The sequence below is a fragment of the Microcaecilia unicolor genome, chromosome 6 (assembly GCF_901765095.1).
Source record: "Microcaecilia unicolor chromosome 6, aMicUni1.1, whole genome shotgun sequence".
Classification (NCBI taxonomy): Eukaryota; Metazoa; Chordata; class Amphibia; order Gymnophiona; family Siphonopidae; genus Microcaecilia; species Microcaecilia unicolor.
The window spans coordinates 130,140,567-130,160,809 of NC_044036.1; the positions used below are offsets into that span (position 1 = coordinate 130,140,567).

General features: G+C 44.5%; 1 protein-coding gene across 4 annotated transcripts in view; it reads left to right on the forward strand.

The window, feature by feature from the left end:
- The window catches only part of ITPR1 (inositol 1,4,5-trisphosphate receptor type 1), a 337,019-nt gene that overhangs the window by 68,031 nt on the left and 248,745 nt on the right, over window positions 1–20,243 (forward strand). For all 4 annotated transcript variants that reach the window (XM_030206558.1, XM_030206560.1, XM_030206561.1 and 1 more), the window contains exons 4-6: window positions 15,556–15,671; window positions 18,386–18,472; window positions 18,829–18,987. In XM_030206558.1, the coding sequence (XP_030062418.1) occupies window positions 15,556–15,671; window positions 18,386–18,472; window positions 18,829–18,987 (362 nt within the window). The remainder of the gene's footprint in view (window positions 1–15,555; window positions 15,672–18,385; window positions 18,473–18,828; window positions 18,988–20,243) is intronic.

Consider the following 20,243-nt stretch of genomic DNA (forward strand, 5'->3'; position numbering starts at 1 on the left):
AATCTCCGCAGATCAATGGGTCTTGGACCTGATGAGAGACGGATACCGAATAGAATTCGATGCCCCGGTGAGAGACGTGTTTGTGGAGTCCCGATGCGGTTCTGCCGCCAAACGGGCGGCGGTAGAGGAGACTTTGCACAGTCTGTGCCATATAGGGGCTGTGACCCCAGTGCCTCCCGACGAACAAGGTCTAGGCTGCTACTCCATTTACTTTGTGGTGCCATGAAAAGGCGGGTCTTTTCGCCCGATCCTGGACTTAAAAGAGCTAAACAAGTCCTTAAGAGTGCGGCATTTTCACATGGAAACCCTGCGCTCCGTCATTGCAGTGATACAGCCAGGAGAGTTTCTCATGTCTCTGGACCTGAAAGAAGCGTACTTGCACATACCAATTTGGCCCCCGCACCAGAAGTTTCTGCGGCTTGCGGTGTTGGGGAAACATTTCCAGTTTCGGGCCTTGCCTTTTGGCCTCGCCACAGCTCCCCGAACCTTCTCCAAGGTAATGGTGGAAGTAGCTGCCTTTCTCAGGCGAGAGGGTATCCGGGTTCACCCTTACCTAGACGACTGGCTCATCAGAGCAGACTCAGAAAAAGAGAGTCATCTAGCTACAGCCAGAGTGGTTTCACTTCTTCAATCTCTGGGCTGGGTCGTCAATATGGCCAAAAGTTACCTGACCCCCTCGCAATCTCTAGAATATTTGGGGGCCAGGTTCGACACAGCCTCGGGCTATGTGTTTCTTCCCGAGCAAAGGCGGTGCAAGCTTCAGAATCAGGTCCATCTGCTCCTGAGAATGCCCCGCCCGCGAGCTTGGGACATTGTCCAGCTGTTGGGATCGATGACGGCCACCTTGTAAGTGGTGCCATAGGCGAGAGCGCACCTGAGACCTCTACAGTATTCTCTACTTCAACTATGGTCTCCAGTATCTCAGGATTATCAGTGCAGACTTTCTTGGCTCCCTGCGGCCTGCCTCAGTATGGAGTGGTGGCTCTCGGACAGCATGTTGCGGCGGGGAATGCTGCTGGCGCTCCCCGATTGGTGCCTAGTGGTAACAGATGCCAGCCTGAAGGGCTGGGGCGCACATTGCCAGGGGAACCATGCCCAGGGTCTGTGGATGCCCGACGAGTCGGAGTGGTCTATCAACCGCCTGGAGTTGAAAACGGTGTTTCTGGCTCTTCTGACCCTGGAAGGATTGGCTGTCCGAGTTATGTCGGACAACACGACAGCAGTGTCCTACATAAATCGACAAGGCGGCACTCAGTGCAGAGCTCTAGCCGCGCAGGCCAAACAAATTTGCCACTGGGTCGAGCTGAATCTACAGTCCCTGTCAGCAGCTCACATTGCAGGTCAGAGCAACGTGCAAGGCGACTATCTAAGCAGGCATCAGATTGATCCAGCGGAGTGGGAACTAGCAGACGATGTATTCCTGCAGATATGTGCCAAATGGGGCAAGCCAGTGATGGATCTTATGGCGACCAGTTCCAATGCCAAAGTCCCGTGCTTCTTCAGCAGACGGGAGGGATCCTCGCTCAGCCGGGTTGGAAGCCTTGGCTCAACCCTGGCCCCTGGGCTTGCTGTATGTCTTCCCTCCGTGGCCCTTGATAGGGCGAGTGCTCCTGCGGATTTGGCTGCATCCAGGAGAAGTGGTGCTCATCGCCCCAGATTGGCCCAGGAGGCCTTGGTATGCGGACCTCTGACAGATGCTGTTGGAGGCTCCCTTTTTGTTACCTCTGGTTCCGCACCTGTTGTCACAGGGTCCGGTGGCCATGGAGGACACCTGCCGCTTTGGTCTTATGGCATGGCGATTGAGAGGGCGCAATTGAGAGATAAAGGCTACTCAAATAAGGTAATTTCCACTCTCCTGCAGGTCCGTAAGCGCTCCACTTCCGTGGCTTATGCCAGGATTTGGCGCCAGTTTGAAGTCTGGTGTGTTTCAAGAGCGCTTTCTTCGTTGCGGGCTCCTGTCTCGCCGATTCTGGACTTTTTGCAGGATGGTGTACACAAAGGCTTGGGCTATAATTCCCTGCGGGTGCAAGTGGCAGCATTGGCCTCCCTGCGTGGCAAGGTTGAAGGCGTGTCCTTAGCTGCTCATCCAGATGTGGCACGGTTTCTTAGAGGGGTGCTTCTGCTCGGTCCTCCCGTGCGGGCAGCTTGGAACCTGGGGTTAGTATTGAAGGCCCTTCAGGGGGCTCCCTTTGAACCGCTTCGGTGTGTTTCAGAGAAAGATTTGACACTGAAGGCCATCTTTTTAGTGGCCATTACCTCGGCGAGACAGGTGTCAGAGCTCCAGGCGCTGTCCTGTAGAGACCCTTTTCTGCAATTCTCAGAGTCAGGGGTCACGGTTCGGACCGTGCCTTCCTTCATGCCTAGGGTGGTTTCAGCGTTTCACCTAAACCAGCCTGTTTTTCTTCTCTCCTTTGTTGAGGAGGAGTTTCCAGATTCATTTGGGCAGTTGCACCTTTTGGATGTGCGCAGGACTCTGTTGCAGTATCTGCGAATTACAAATTCTTTCAGGACCTCTGATCATCTTTTTGTGCTGTTTGCAGGTCCTCGCAGAGGGTCTTCAGCGTCTAAAGCCACTATTGCCCATTGGCTCAAAGAAGCTATCTTTTCAGCATATCTGCTGTCTGGCCGGGCTCCGCCTGAAGCCTTTAAGGCACACTCCACAAGAGCGATTTCCTCTTCCTGGGCGGAAACTGGAGCACTGTCTCTTCATGAGATTTGCAGTGCTGCAACATGGGCTTCTAAACTCTCTTTCGCCAGACATTACAGGCTGGATGTGGCTGCCAGGAGGGATGCGCGTTTTGGAGCACAAGTGCTAGCGCGTGGTGTGGCTTGTTCCCACCCTATTTAGGGATTGCTTTGTTACATCCCATACGTAATGGCTTCATCTGCTTGATGACAAGGAAGGGAAAATTAGGTTCTTACCATGATAATTTTCTTTCCTTTAGTCATAGCAGATGAAGCCATGAGCCCTCCCTGTATGATTGTCTGTATTGCAGTGATTCTGATTTTAGGTGCTGTTCTTGTTTCCTGAAGTTATATTCCTTCCTTGGGGAGTCAGAAAACAGTCTTCAGGATTCTTGTTACAGTTATAGGAGGATGAGTTCATTCCCTCCAGTTCATGTTTTGGGAGGATGAGTTTATTCCTTCCAGGAGGATGAGTTCATTCCCTCCTTTTTTTTGGAGTTTATGCCCTTGTTAAGGGGCCATCGTTCGCTGTGAGGAAAGTTCATGTTATTCCCATTGCGGTTTGCCATACTGCTTTGGAAGCAGTACTGAAGAGGCAGTGGATTTAGCTGGCCATGAGGCTCTGTGAAAAATTGAGTGCTCTCTATCTCCCCCTGCTGGTTGATGGACACAACCCATACGTAATGGCTTCATCTGCTATGACTAAAGGAAAGAAAATTATCATGGTAAGAACCTAATTTTTCCTTCTCCCTTTCTCCTTGGTCCTTGAGACGGTTTGACCATTGCCCATATAATCTGGGATCATAAGAACATAAGTGTTGCCATACTGGACCAAACCCAAGGTCCATCGAGCCCAGCATCCTGCCTCCAGCAGTGGCCAATCCAGGTTACAAATACCTAGCAGCCTGACCAGTATCCTGCAGTGCAATGGCCACTTTGATTCCCATTTTGAAAGGCAGTATATCAAGCTCAATTAAACATAAACAGAAGAGGAAAGGAGAAGCTTCAACACTAGGAAGGCATTGCTGATGGTACAGAGTTACGTGCTCTGGACACTATATTACTGCCATATCCATTCTATGTTACTTTGTAATCCTGACATACTATGTTAGCCGCATTGAACCTGTTAATAAGTGGGAAAGTGCAGGGTAAGTGTTACAAATCCTATATAATAAAACGCACCTCCAACATTCTGAAGCCGAGAAAGTGAAGCCTTCAAGCCTTGAAGCATTCCTGCAACGTTCCGGAACTACGTGTTGTCAATTGAGGACAAGGCTTGAAGGCTTCTCTCTCTCTCTCTCTCTCTCTCACACACACACACACTCACTCACTCACTCACTCACTCACTCTCTGTCTCTCACACACTCTCTCTCTCTCTCACACACACACACACTCACTCACTCACTCACTCACTCACTCTCTGTCTCTCACACACTCTCTCTCTCTCTCACACACACACACACACACACACACACACACACACACATACTCTGTCTGTCTCTCTCTCACTCATTCTCTCTCACATACACACTCCATCTCTCACCCACACACTCTCTCTCAAACATACACACTCTGAGGAAAGGGGGGCATGGAACACACTGGGGAGGAGAGGCAGGGGGGCATGGAACTCGGAGGAGAGGGAGGGAAGGAGGGGGTCATGGAAATCGGAGCCCCCCCCCCCACACACACACTGTCTCTCACATACACTCTCTCTCACACACTACTACTACTACTTATCATTTCTATAGCACTACCGGACGTACGCAGCACTTTACACTAGAACATGGAGAGATACTGTCTCTCATACACACTCTCTCTCACACACACACACATACACTCTGTCTCTCACACACTCTCTCTCTCTGACACAAACACACACACACTCTGTCTGTCTCTCTCTCTCTCATTCATTCTCTCACTCATTCTCACTCTCACTCACTCACACACTCCATCTCTCACACACACTCTCTCTCTCTCTTTCTCAAACATACACACTCCGAGGAAAACCTTGCTAGCGCCCGTTTCGTTTGTGTCAGAAACGGGCCTGTTTTACTAGTAAATAAATAAATATATAAGGAGCTAGAAGAACAGCAATAACTGGACAAATATCAACAGGAGCAAGTCATGAAAGACACAGGGAGGTCTGACAAATGTACACATCTAAATACATTAGATACAGGGATGCCACAGAAATGAAAGTTGAGGAAGGTATGAGCTGTTCCACAGAAGCAGGCCTGTGAAGGTAGCAGAAATGGCAGTCTCACAGGTCTCAGTCTGGAACAGCTCATCACCAGGACTACTGAACAGAAACTCTGCTGCTGGGTGAATAGAAGTTCAAATATGGCAGTTCTGAAAAGTGTAGCCATTCAGGTAATAAGTTAGATTGTGGGTTGAATTGTTAAATCCCTAAAAGTTGGTCCAAATGTTTATATAACCTTCTTCCTTCCACCTATCTCAGGCAAAAGAGTCAGATTTTTCAGCTTAATTAGGGATTTAGAAAAAGACGGTAGTAACTCATACCTAGTAAATGATTAACATTAGTTCCCTTGCAAGTCATTGCCTAATCAGTACATACATCGAATACATTTGAAAGACGTAATAGGTAAAATGTTTCTTGCTTCCTTAGCAACTGTAAGTAACCAGGCAATATTAGAATGAAGACAGCAGTCTAGCAGTAAGATTCAGCAGGTTGGTGGGAGGTTGCATGTGGTTCAGAGTTTGACTTTTGGAGGCTAGTGGCAGACAGGGACACAGTCCCAACTCCGTCTGGCAACCTCTGTGCTGCCTTGGAGGAGCAAGGTCATGCAGTTGCTTTGGGTGGAACAAGTGACATCATCCAGCAGGATAGTTGAGTGTTCTGTCTGCCTTTGCTATTGCTGAGGGTTTAGTTTGGGGAATATGCATGCCAGATTGAAACTGCATGGGTGGTACTATTTTTTTTTCTCTTCTTTGGATTGTAAATTTTTATTTTTATTTGTGATTTATATAAATAGCTCAGAAAGGTCTGTTAAACCATTAAACTTGAAATGTGAGAACAGCTCCTGATATCTAAAAGCAAAATCCAGCTACTTTGGGTGCAAAATCAGCATTAAGTACATAAGAATAGCCATACTGGGTCAGACTAATGATCCATCTAGCCCGGTATCCTGCTCCCAACAGTAGCCAATCCAGGTCATATGTACCTGGCAGAATCCCCCAAAGTAGCAGCATTCCATGCTACCAGTCCCAGGACGAGCAGTGGCTTCTCCCATGTCCATCTTAATAGCAGACTATGGACTTTTCATCCAGGAACTTGTCCAAACCTTTTATAAACTCAGATAAACAGCTGTTACCACATCCACTGGAAAGAGTTCCAGAGCTTAACTGTTTTTGAGTGAAAAAATATTTTCTCCTATTTGTTTTAAAAGTATTTAAATGTAATTTCATTGATTGACCCCTGGTCTTTGTAATCGATTCACTTCTACCCATTCTACACCACTCAGGATTTTATAGACCTCAATCATATCCCCCCACAGCTGTCTCTTCTGCAAGCTGAAGAGCCCTAATCTCTTTAGCCTTTCCTCAAATGGTAGTATGGTGTGGTAGCTGTGTTAGTCCACTTTTAAAGGAAATAAATAGAAATAAATCAAAACAGAGAAAAGAAAATAAGAAAAAAAGGTATCTTATTTTCTTTTCTGTGTTTTGATTTATTTCTATTTATTACCTTATATGGGAGGAATTCCACCCCCTTTACCATTTTGGTTGCTCTTTGAATCTTTTCTAATTCCGCTATATCTTTTTTGAGATACAGCGACCAGAATTGAACAAAATACTCAAGGTGGGATTGCAGCATGGAGCAATACAGAGTCATTATAATATCCTTGGTCTTATTTTACATCCCTATCCTAATATTCCTAAGATTCAGCTCTCCGGCACTATGTAAGCCATATTGAGCTTACAAATAGGTGGGAAAATGTGGGATACAAATGTAACAAATAAAATAAATAATTCCTAGCAATTATAATGAGGAGACCACAGTGTGTGGCTTCCTAAACCCCTCTCCCATCCCAAACTCTTTATCTTAACTTTGAAGCCTCAGCAAAGGGATTGAACATGAGGAAACATAGTAACGTGGAGTGGCATAATTGAATGTTGCCGGCGATCTATGCTGGCGGCGGCGCTACAGCTGGCCGGAACCATATTATCGAAAAAGATGGCCGGTCATCTTTTTTTTCGATAATACGGTTTAGCCCGGCCAAATGACTTGGAGTTCGCTGGGTTTGAGATGGCCGGGTTTGTTTTTCACCGATAATGGAAAAAAATGCCGGCCATCTCCAACCCGCCGAAATCCAAGGCATTTGGTCGTGGGAGGAGCCAGCATTTGTAGCGCACTGGTCTCCCTGACATGCCAGGACACCAGCTGGGCACCCTAGGGGTCAGTGCGATGGACTTCAGAAAAACCTCCCACATGCATAGCTCTCTTACTTTGCATGCTGAGCCCCCCACCCCCCCCCCCAAACCCACTACCCACAAATGTACAACACTACCAAAGCTCTTAGGGGTGAAGGGGGCAACTACATGTGGGTACAGTGGGTTTTGGAGGGCTGCCATTACCAGCACAAGTGTTACAGGTAGGGGGGATGGGCCTGGGTCCGCCTGCCTTAAGTGCACTGCGGTATCCACTAAAGGTGCTCCAGGGACCTGCATACACGCAGGCCTCTAGGACTTGTTGCTGATGTATAACCTTGGCACACCAGTTGACACCTGAAGACCAATCTCTTTGAAAAAGTCCTTTATTTGAATAAGCACGTTTACTCACAGTTAACTGCAGATCAGAGATTGTGCCCCACTGGCAAAGAGTCTCCCTGGTACTGAAATTAGCAGTAGGTCAGAGCTGGCAGAATGGTGTACAATGCCCTCTTTCAGCAACATTCAAGGTAATAACTAAGGTCTCTAACGTGGGTAACACATGAAAGGGATCTAAAACTGGCTTACAAAAATGGCCACTACCTCATGGACTACTGGAAACAAAACTGGACACACACTGACCCAGTTAGCAGGGGGAAAAGCACCATGGGAGTAGAGCCCAGTACCCTACACCCACCACAATGCATTGCTGATGTGACTCTGCAGGGCACCTAACAGAAAAGGTGTCACACTCACCCGAGAGCCACATCGCAACCAGGGAAAGTCTGTCGGAGGATACAACACATTCTGCTGTCATGGAGGTGGGTACGGCATTTGAGGCTGGTATACAGGTTGGCAAAAAAGGTTTTTAGTTTTATTTTTTTAGTATGGGAGGGGGTTGGCTGGGGGAGTATGGGGAGGTCATCCCCCATTCCCTCCAGTGGTCATCTGGTCATTTGGGACACCTTTTTGAGGCTTGGTCGTGAAAATAAAAGGACCAAGTAAACCCGGCGATATACTGCTTATTGCAGTATTATTTCCATTATCCACCATGTTTTCAGTTTTGGCCAAAAATGTCCATGTGTTTTTGGTGGAAACTGAGAATTTGTGTTTTTGTCCCTCTCGCTTATCTAATTTCTGTGTCCCCCTCCACCCGGAGGCACCCTGGACCAATGTTACAATTCTTGGTGGGCTAGGGGTATAGTTGGGGCAGGAGTATTCCCGTGTTACCCCTGCCCATTTCGACTCTGCTCTCAAAATGGCTGCTGTGACTGGGGAGTTTTTTGTACTGCAGTTGTAATGGGAGTTATGATCTTGCATAATAGTTTATATTGTAAATAGAATCAAAATTTTAGCAGGAATTTAAGTCTGTAAAGTTATAATAAGCTCCTGAGGAATTAGCCTCTCTGTAAAGTTATGACATCATCAGTCAGCCACTGTAAAAGCACTGTGGCTTTTAGCTTTCAATTTTCAGTACCTGCAGTCCATACTTGAGTTTTCAACTTCGACCAAAACCAGGTTCTGAGTTTTGGCTGCAGTTTCAGTTTCAGCTGCAAGCTTTTAGGTCAAAGCCAGGTGGACTTCAGTGGTCCTATTTTTTTTTTTTTTTTTATATTCTGGCCAGGTGGGGGAAGGGAGGGATGCAAAGGGCAATATTAAGTCAGGACAGAGGGGACTGATATGTGAGGGGGGGGGGAGGGACAGCTCCACTAGACACTAGAGGACATTTCTTTTTTTAATTTGGGGGTGGAGGGAGATCAGGGCCCGTGCAGACTGTTGCCCTTCCTGCTGGTACCTGAGCCAGTTGCTGCTTAGGCACTGACAGGAAAGCTGATGTTTTGCAATGAGCTGTAAGATTACTGCTGCGATTTTAATGTGACAGTAATTTGTGTGCACATTGCTTGTAGCTTGCCCTGCAGTATTTTCAAATTGGTAATTTTGGGGGTAGAACAACACACAGGACTGGCTGTTTAATAAGACTTTCTGCATCAGCCCCTGAATTTCCTGGGACAGGAACAGAAAACAGAGAAAAATGTAGGCAGATAAAGACCATATGGCCGTCGTCTTTCTCCAGTAGAGGAAAGAAAGTTAGGGAGGACCTATCCAATTCTAGCACAAGGGTTAAGTAAAAGAGAATTTATTGACAGGTCCTTAAAATACAATTTCCTTCAGAAAAAGAAAATGCCTAATTAAGACTAGGATTATAGAGCATTGCAGCTGCATTAGTAGGAACATCCTTTCGGCCCCACTTGTAGAACACTGGTATGCTTTTGGACACGCTATCAGAGATCTTTAAGACCTTTAGACCACGTAGGAGAGACGGGAACTTTGATCGGCATCTTCTCCAAGAACAGCAGAGGTGAAGTTTTCTTCTTAATACTGTATCTCCTTATGGCTTGAACTTGAATTTAGATTGTAGTTCATTATCTCCCTGTTAATGTTGATTTTATCATAGATGTTGTAGTTTGTGCAATTCCATTCCATTCCCAGTTTTTATATCCCGCATGTTCTCAACAGGAATCAAAGTGAGTTGCACCTTTCTCCCATGAGATTGTGAACATTGTTATTCTTAATCTGCTGTACTGAATCAGGCATTTGTATTTTAAAGACCCGTCAATAAATTCTTGTACTTTACCCTTGTGCTGGAATTGCATTGGTCCTCCCCTACTTTCTTTCCTTTGCTGTGGTTTTTGCATTGGGGGGAATCATCTTTTCTTGTTTTGTCTTTTCTCCACAATTCTGTCAAATTTGTGGCACAGCAGTGTTAGTGTTTTTCTAGTGAATGAGACCTGATTCTTTATTGTGCCCTTCTGTCCATAGCTAGTGTATAATTATGGTACAGCCAGAGACCCCCCCACTGGAATATTTTTCAGAATTGTTCAGTTTGAGTCATTCCTTTCTTGACTAATCTGCACTGGCTCCCTACTCGGGTACGATGTTTTAAAATGTGTTTTTAAAGATTTTTTAGGATCAGGTACTTCAGTATTTAACATAATTTGTAGAAGTACCTTCATTTGAAAGACCTTTTGATTCTTCACTATCCATCGGCAAAACTTTTTAAATCTAATATTTTATGTAGCATCTCTTTCTTATCAAGCCGTAAGCTGTTGGAATGCTTTTCTTCTTAGGGTTAGGTTTCAGGTTTATTTGAGATTTAGAATTTAGATTCCAGTTTAAGGAGTTCTTTGAGTAATTCTTTTTATTTTTTTTTCTGCAGATGTAGTTTCACTCAATATAGAAAGTCCTCTTGATTCTAATCCACACTGAGCTGTTTTATGGTTTGCAGTGGAATATATGCATTTACTGTTTTGTAGATGGCATCAGCTTTTTATCTTGAGGTGGTGGTAGGGGAGGAGTCTGATCCCTTCCCTTTTTCTTCTGGCAATGATTGAGGGGGGGGGGGGGGGGGGGGCAATGATCAGGCCCCTTCCCAATTCTGTTTGGGTGGTTGTGAAGGGCTTGATCTTTATCTTTCCTACTCTTTGAGGGTTGTTATAACTTGCAGATTAGAAATAGGAACCGATGACTATCATGGCGCAGGTGACGACCTTTTCACACTGGCTGATGTTAAAGTCGAGAGTTACCATTAGCTGCTGTGCCTACGGTGTTATCTAATAGCAAATGATCTTCACTGTGGCATCTCTTTTATTTTGACTACCGTGTTTCCCCCAAAATAAGACACTGTCTTATATTAATTTTTGCCTCCAAAAATGCGCTAGGTCTTATTTTCAGGGGCTGTCTTATTTTTCGGGGAAACATCGGGGTTGGCCCGCCTGCCCTCTGTCGCTCCCGGAACTAACCTTAAACGCCTCCTTTCATCTTCGCAGCAAGCAGCAGGGCAGACCTCTCCTCCCTTCCGTGTCCTGCCCTCGCCTGACGTAACGTCCGCGAGGGCGGGGCACGGAAGGAAGGAGAGGTCTGCCCTGCTGCTGCTTGCTGCGGTGAAAGGAGGCATTTAAGGTTAGTTCCGGGAGCGACGGAGGGTGGGTGGAGGGGGGCCCTGCTTTCAAACAAAAATTTGCTAGGTCTTATTTTCGGGGGAGGCCTTATATCTACCAATTCAGGAAAACCTCTACTAGGTCTTATTTTCAGGGGATGTCTTACTTTCGGGGAAACAGGGTAGGAGCAGTGCCCTGTATTTCCATTTACTGCAGTGGTTCTTGTTGCTATTGCCCCAAGACTCCTTAATTTGTCATTCAGCCCCACAGGTCATCTGAACAATTGCTTGCGGAGAGATGCAAAAAGTTTCAAAACCTTGGAGAATTCTTCCGTGTTTCATTCTGTTTTTAAAGTTAGTGCCACTTTCTGATATGCATGTGGTGGTGGCTGCTTAGTAGACAATTTAAAATTTATCATCCTACCTTTACATCCAAGGTTGCCTTGAGTAACAGTGTGAAGTGGTGGAAGATGAGATGCCTGAGAAAGATAAGCCTCATGATAAAGGATATAGAACTGAAATTGCTAGCATCCTTCCCCTCTGTGTTCAAATGCATTGTTAAGTCTGTAGTCTGGCCTATTTCTTGTAGCTTATGAAAAGGTCTAGTTCATTCTTTAGCGGAGAGAGTCTATGCTCTGTCTTCTGCTTACCCAGTAGTACTATAGAAACTATTAAACTTGTGTGCAGCAGCTAGAGCTGGGTGTGAGTTGCCAGTGGCTGCCACAAGATCAGTAGTTCTGTATCTGGGATTATCTGACTGCTTTTTGAAGAGACGGCTGAGGAGAGATATGATAGAAGTTTATAAAATCCTGATTGGAGTGGAACATGTAGATGTGAATCGCTTGTTTCCTCTTTCCAAAATACTAGGACTAGGGGGCATTCAAAAAGAAGCTATTAAGTAGTAAATTTAAAACAAATTGGAGAAAATATTTCTTTAGTCAACGAGTAATTAAACTCTGGAATTCGTTGCAAGAGAATGTGATAAAAGCAGTTAGCAGGGTTTAAAAAAAGGTTTGGCTAATTTCCTAAAAGAAAAGTCCATAAGCCATTATTATAAGTACATAAGTAATGCCATACTGGGAAAAGACCAAGGGTCCATCGAGCCCAGCATCCTGTCCACGACAGCGGCCAATCCAGGCCAAGGGCACCTGGCAAGCTTCCCAAACGTACAAACATTCTATACATGTTATTCCTGGAATTTTGGAGTTTTCCAAGTCCGTTTAGTAGCGGTTTATGGACTTGTCCTTTAGGAAACCGTCCAACCACTTTTTAAACTCTGCTAAGCTAACCGCCTTCACCACTTTCTCCGGCAACGAATTCCAGAGTTTAATTACACGTTGGGTGAAGAAACATTTTCTCCGATTTGTTTTAAATTTACTACACTGTAGTTTCATCGCATGCCCCCTAGTCCTAGTATTTTTGGAAAGCGTGAACAGACGCTTCACATCCACCTGTTCCACTCCACTCATTATTTTATATACCTCTATCATGTCTCCCCTTAGCCGTCTCTTCTCCAAGCTGTATAGCCCTAGCCTCCTTAGTCTTTCTTCATAGGGTAGTCGTCCCATCCCCGCTATCATTTTAGTCGCCCTTTGCTGCACCTTTTCCAATTCTACTATATCTTTCTTGAGATGCGGCGACCAGAATTGAACACAATACTCAAGGTGCGGTCGCACCATGGAGCGATACAACGGCATTATAACATCCTCACACCTGTTTTCCATACCTTTCCTGATAATACCCAACATTCTATTCGCTTTCTTAGCCGCAGCAGCACACTGAGCAGAAGGTTTCAGTGTGTTATCGACGACGACACCCAGATCCCTTTCTTGGTCCGTAACTCCTAACGTGGAACCTTGCATGACGTAGCTATAATTCGGGTTCTTTTTTCCCACATTCATCACCTTGCACTTGCTCACATTAAACATCATCTGCCATTTAGCCGCCCAGTCTCCCAGTCTCGTAAGGTCCTCTTGTAATTTTTCACAATCCTGTCGCGATTTAACGACTTTGAATAACTTTGTGTCATCAGCAAATTTAATTACCTCGCTAGTTACTCCCATCTCTAAATCATTTATAAATATATTAAAAAGCAGCGGTCCTAGCACGGACCCCTGAGGAACCCCACTAACTACCCTTCTCCATTGTGAATACTGCCCATTTAACCCCACTCTCTGTTTCCTATCCTTCAACCAGTTTTTAATCCACAATAGGACATTTCCTCCTATCCCATGACCCTCCAATTTCCTCTGTAGCCTTTCATGAGGTACCTTGTCAAACGCCTTTTGAAAATCCAGATACACAATATCAACCGACTCCCCTTTGTCCACATGTTTGTTCACTCCTTCAAAGAATTGAAGTAAATTGGTTGGGCAAGATTTCCCCACACAAAAGCCATGCTGACTTGGTCTCAGTAATCCATGTCCTCGGATGTGCTCTGTAATTTTGTTTTTGATAATAGCCTCTACCATTTTCCCTGGCACCGACGTCAGACTCACCGGTCTATAATTTCCCGGATCTCCCCTGGAGCCTTTTTTAAAAATGGGCATTACATTGGCCACCCTCCAATCTTCCGGTACCACGCTCGATTTTAAGGATAAGTTGCATATCACTAGCAGTAGCTCCGCAAGCTCGTTTTTCAGTTCTATCAGTACTCTAGGATGAATACCATCCGGTCCAGGAGATTTGCTACTCTTCAGTTTGCCGAACTGCCCCATTACGTCCTCCAGGTTTACCGTGAAGTCAGTAAGTTTCTCCGACTCGTCCGCTTGAAATACCATTTCCGACACCGGTATCCCACCCAAATCTTCCTCGGTGAAGACCGAAGCAAAGAATTCATTCAGTCTCTCCGCTACGTCTTTGTCTTCCTTGATCGCCCCTTTTACCCCTCGGTCATCCAGCGGCCCAACCAATTCTTTTGCCGGCTTCCTGCTTTTAATATACCGAAAATTTTTTTTACTATGTTTTTTTGCCTCTAATGCTATCTTTTTTTCATACTCCCTCTTGGCCTTCTTAATCTGCGCCTTGCATTTGCTTTGACACTCCTTATGCTGTTTCTTGTTATTTTCAGACGGTTCCTTCTTCCATTTTCTGAAGGCGTTTCTTTTAGCCCTAATAGCTTCCTTCACCTCACTTTTCAACCAGGCCGGGTGTCTTTTGGACTTCCGTCTTTCTTTTCTAATTCGCGGAATATGTATGGCCTGGGCCTCCAGGATGGTATTTTTGAACAGCGTCCACGCCTGTTGTACAGTTTTTACTCTCTCAGTTGCCCCCCTAAGTTTTTTTTTTTTTACCGTTCTTCTCATTTTATCATAGTCTCCTTTTTTTAAAGTTAAACGCTAACGTATTTGACTTTCTGTGTACAGTTACTTCAAGGTTGATGTCAAAACTGATCATATTATGGTCACTGTTATCAAGCGGCCCCAGTACCATAACGTCCCTCACCAGATCATGTATGTTCATGTTTGCTTTATTAAATATCTCTCGCAATATCTTTCACTTCAGAAAGAGGCCACCAGTGATAGATTGACAGCAGCTCTGTAGATTTACATATTGAGTTTATTATACCCAAGTGCCGTTCTGCATGAAACATGAAAATCAAAGCTGAAAATTTACATAATTAGAACCGTAAGTAGAGTGATAATTAAGGTTATAAGTGCCACCGTGGTCTTGTGACTTAATTTAATGCCAGCTCCACATAAAATAAACTAGGTAAGTCTTAATGGTTGACACTTGTTTCTGGAAACAGGGCCCTCAGCTGTTGCAAGGGGTTGAATGAGAGAAGACAACCCTTCACCTGTCCTGGGAATATCCTTTGCATAAGAATTTAGACTGCATTACAAGGAAGGTACTAGATTGAAAACTCTATGGAGCAGAGACAGTTGCTTTTGTGTCTGTACAGCACTATGTTCACCTTGCAGCACTACATATAAATGTTTAATAGTAGTGTGTAGCCACCTGCCAATCCAAGGACTCTTCCCAAAGACAGAGGTAGGAAGGTGGCAGAACAGCAGTAGGTTCTTACTGCCTGAAGGACATCCCTGACCAGGAATGGCCTCATGTTTGAGTGACGCTGTCCTTCCAGGTTGATTACAAACTGATCCAGAGCTTGCTGTGAAACTGCACAATTAACAAATCTTGTTACAAGCTGTTTACAAAAACACATTCAATGCTGAAAATGAATCTACCATGCTTAGCAAGTTCAGTAATTTGTTGCCTTTTTGCTTACAGTATATCTGGTTTGGTTTTGACTTCCACTGTTCTGTTGGCTCCATTATATCCCTTGTTATAAAATATGTATAATGAGATTGTCTGGTGTGTGGCAGGCACTGAAACTTGCTTTCTTTCACCTTGACCCAGGAGTGCTTTAAACTACAGTTCATCCGGTAAGGGCCTGCTGCTTAGAATTGGCTTATTTGTCCCTATAGAAAGATGGGGATATTAATCTCCCTCTGAGCTAGACATGGATGTGCTGGAAATTAATGGCAGGTAATGCCTACAATGTTTTTCTGTTTACATATGCTGAAGGGGTTCTATTTCTTTGCTAGATTGCCTGTTCAGGCTTTGTCCGATGAATCGTTACTCTGCTCAGAAGCAGTTCTGGAAAGCAGCAAAACCAGGTGCCAACAGTACGACCGACACAGTGCTTCTGAACAAACTTCATGTAAGTGCCACAGCTCCACACTCAGTAATTCCTGCTATAGTGTGAATCATTTTACTCTCATGCTTTTCTTCAAGGTTTCTAAAGTCTTTCACAGACATTCACCTTAGTCTATTCCTTACTAGTAAAAGTAACTGCATGAAAATAGAGGGTGATCTGAAACTGACCCTGTGGCTGGAATTGGCTGAAACTACTTTACTATCTCCGACCAAAAGCAGGCTTTATGCCCTGCCCTCCCACCGCCCATAACCCTCCCGTGGCTTATCTTAGAAGCCCTGTTGGTCTAGTGGCCTAGTTAGAGCAGGTGCAATCCCCAGTTTCTCTTGGCCGTTCTGGCTCCACATTTAAAATGGCTGCCGGGACCTCCAGCGGTAATCTTATGAGACTGCCATGGGAGAACACAGTATTTGGATGGGGGTAGTGTGGGAATTCTGCACGTGCCATGCAGAATTTTGAATTTGAAGTGGCAACTCTCCTCCCTTTCCCTCCCTCCCAGTGATTGCAAAGTAAGACCAGGTGGCCAGTAGTTGCCTATCGGGCCACAACTCCTCTTCTGCATTCCTGTGCCTGACTGCTGATTTGAGCTCCAAGGAACTTCACAGTTCAAATAGCAGTCGGAAGCTGGGTGGCAGAGGATGTGGCCCAGTATGCAGCTGTTTGCTGTTGCCTCTTGCTGCATGGTTGTGGGAGAAAGACAGAAGAAGCTGGGGAGTGTGCATAATGGTGGAGGTAGAGCTATCTTGGGTAGGATTCAGAGGGGGGGGGGGGTGTTTGAAGAATGAGCTAGGGAGTTTTACCTGGGGAGGAGAGCCCCCCCCCCCTTGGGGGAAAAGAGGACTGGAGGCAGAGAGGGTGCTGGAAAGAAGGGAGAGAGCAGGTTTTTTGTTTAAGACGATGAGAGGTCTAGGTGCTTTACAAAATATCAAAGGAGAGGGACTCTAAGGTGCAGAAAATGAAGCCAAACCAATCAGATTAGGCCTCCAACAGTAGACTTGTAGACAAACTTTAATGAGGGACATGGCATGGTCCATGTTTCAGTGGAATGCCTGTGTCAGGGGTCATCAATCTCAGTATCACTGTCAGGGTGGTGTCCTCTATTCTTTGTGTCTGTGGGCAGTGCCACCACACAGTGAGAGCAATGTAGCCTGTCCGTTCAGAATGTTAAAACAACACTGCCAAGACTCAAGAGCCTGTCAGGACCCTCATTAAAATTTGGCTACAAACCCACTTGTGGAGGCCCATTGTGCTCTTGATTTTCAATAAAATCTTGTTTTAATTCAACACGTGTACTCCAGTCTCTGGAACCCATGGCCTTAGTTCCCACTTTTCCTTCTCCTTGGTTTATAAAACATAGCATGAAAAATGGAAATAACTCTAAATCAATAGGAAAGCATTACAACAGTTGGCACAGGACAGGTGAATAGAGAGGGACGGGGCTGGGGAAGGAAAAATAACTAGGGGACAAAATAAAGCTGGGAGGTATCCACATTGAAGAAACAGCAAAATCTTGGAAGCTGAACCTGCCAAGGGAGGGATAGGTGTTCAAGTTAAGTTGGGACTAGAGAGCTAAGGAGCAATTAAGCCTTAGGAAGGGGAAATTCTGAACAAAATTACAAAGTGTGCAAAATGTTAAAATTGATAACATTTTCAAACATTTTGCACAGAATTAAAAATTTTGTAATCAGAATTCCTTCAGGAGTATAGGTGGTGGATAGGATGATAGAGAAGGGTATCTCCTAGTAATGCCACTGTATGATTTATAACACTACTTCACACTGAACTCTACAACAAATGTTGAAGCAACTTGTCGGTGACCAAGTGCTGCTGAAACTGGCAACTTAACAAACACTCCCTGAAGAAAGGTTGTAGGTATTAACAGCACCTCTAATGGGTGGGAAAAGATTGTCTGGAGCTTGTCTCAACTAAAACCAGCGCTTGAAATCTCAAAATCTTTTATGATAATCGCACCAGTGATATGTTTCTCAACTTTTTCCTTCTGTAACTGTTGATTTCTTACCAGAGATGGGATTTTTAAAATTTCTTTACAGTAAAGGCATAGTATTTAAAAGTGATGCTGTTTAAGGGATCTGATATTTTATTGGAATCTCATTTGGGAGTAAGAGGTTGATGAGGTCAGAGCATTCAGACTAAGTGACTGAGCTTCTGGATATGTAGAAATATCTGACCCTGGCTTCTGGATTGAGAACATGATTGCTCTAAGCCAGAGATCTCACATTGTATGAAGTACAATATTATTGATGCACATTTACAGACGTCCTACAGAAGACTCCTGAGGCAGGCCTCTGTGGCCGCAACACGACTCGTGTCGAGTCTTTTGCTGCTTTAATCAGCTTTTGAGATCTTGAACATCTAGGGTTTTTTTTTTTTTTTGTTACCTTCTCTGTGTTGGGCGCATTTGTGCTTGCGAGGGTTCCTGTTTTTCTGTTTGTTTTAACAAGATTGCTTTCGCAGCAGTCACATGGTCTGTCATAAGACATCATTCCAAACCAATCATGGAATAGGTTGGGAATGATGTCTTCAGATTAAGCTGTAGTGTACGGTGGATTGGGTAACGCTTTGTGAGGCGCAGAGGACAAGGTTGGGGGAGCAGTGGTGGCATGGGGGTATAGCAATAGAAGGAGGATTATTTCTATTCCTTTTATAAATGGTGTGTTAGAAAGTCTTGCATTTTATAGCACAGTTTTACTGTCTTTCAGCATGCTGCAGATTTGGAGAAGAAACAAAATGAAACAGAGAGCAAGAAGCTTCTGGGGACAGTTATCCAGTATGGTAATGTTATCCAGGTTTGTACCCCTTGCTTTAGTCTATAAGCACTCTTATTCCCAGTATGAGAATGTAATTGGGGTTATTTTCCCAGGCTCAGCTTGCTGAGTGTCTAAGACATCTATAATATGCTCAGTAGAACTTAGAAAACCAAACATTTTCGGCTGATTCTGAGAGATGATGCATTTAGAGCCCTTCCAACAGATGCACAGAAGCAGATCTTGCTTTCTCAGTGCTAGCTGTTTTGCTTATTGTACATAAATCTACCTTGGACTGCTTATGATTTGGTCTCTTTTTCACTGGGCAGCCCGTGCTGTGCTGGTATTGGACCGAAGTTGAAGGGAGGGAATTGAGTTTGTTTTCATAACTGTTGCAGCTGCTGCATTTAAAGAGTAACAAATACCTAACTGTGAATAAGAGGCTGCCGGCCCTGCTGGAGAAGAATGCCATGAGGGTAACACTGGATGAAGCTGGCAACGAGGGCTCCTGGTTCTACATTCAGCCATTCTATAAACTGCGCTCCATAGGAGATAGTGTAAGTGGTTGGCATGTCAGTACTTGCATTCTTTGCAGATATTTCAGTTCGGAATGGTCTTGAGGGTGAAGGTGGCTGTAATTCTGTAGTGCTTGGCTTAGCTTTGGCTCTAGTGTTCTGCAGCAGTGCTAAAGGTGGTTACATGTCTAGTGTTAATCATGAGAACGTACTGGGTCAGATCAAAAGTGCATCAAGGTTAGTTTCCAACAGTGACCAGTCCAGGTCACTAGTACCCAAAAGGGTCTGAGTAAAATGCATTACTTGTACTAGGGATAAGCAGACGCTTTCCCCAGTCTACTAGGCTAGTAATGATTTATGAACTCTATTCCAGAAACACATCTGAACTCTCTGTAAATCCAGCTAGCTATCACTACATCTTTGGCAGCCAATTCCACAGGTTAGCTGTGTGCTGAGTGAAAAATAAATCTCCAGTTTTGTTTTAAAAGTGTCCTCCAGCCTGAAAACTGTTTGAAAATTTGAATGACCATCTAATTATCCATTCTGTCTCAACTTGATGCCTTTCCAGGCTGAAGAGCCCTAACCTTTGTAGCCTTTCCTCTTAGAGAAATCATTTAAGCTCTTTCATTTGGTTGCTCTCCTCTGTACCTTTTAGTTCCTCCTTCTATATCTTTCTGAAAACAGATCAGTGAACAGTACTCAAGGTGGTTCTATACAGAGGCATTATGATGGTCCCTGGAGGGAGGACATTAAAGAAAATTACAGTAGTTAACTTGAAAAAGGCTATGGTAAGAAGGAAATGGAGGAATGCATTGGTTATAAGTTGGCACGAGACATGGAGAGTGTTTAAACATACCAACTGGGAAGCCCTAATATGTTTTTCCCATAATTGCCAGTATGTAAAGCTAAGCAAAGAGACCATGTTACTCCCCTGCTCAAAAAACTTCATTAACTTCTGATAGAATCAGGAGTTCAGTATAAAATATTGATGCTTGCTTTCAAAGCTCTCTGTACAGGTTTTACCAGAAGATTTAGCTAAACTAACCATTCCATATTCTCTGTTATGGTTATTAAGATCTCTAAATGATTACAGACTTGTTCTTCCAGGACCCTCTTGTGTACAGCTAGCATCTATGAGGAAGACTGCTTTTTACTTCATAGCCCCTTACCTATGGAACAAACTGTCTCTCACTTAGATCTGAATTGTCCATTTCTAATTTCGAGTTAGGCAAAACCTATCTCTTTGCTTATTTTGATAATTTGTAATTGGCTGATAGGTTTTAGTTTAGCTTTATGTT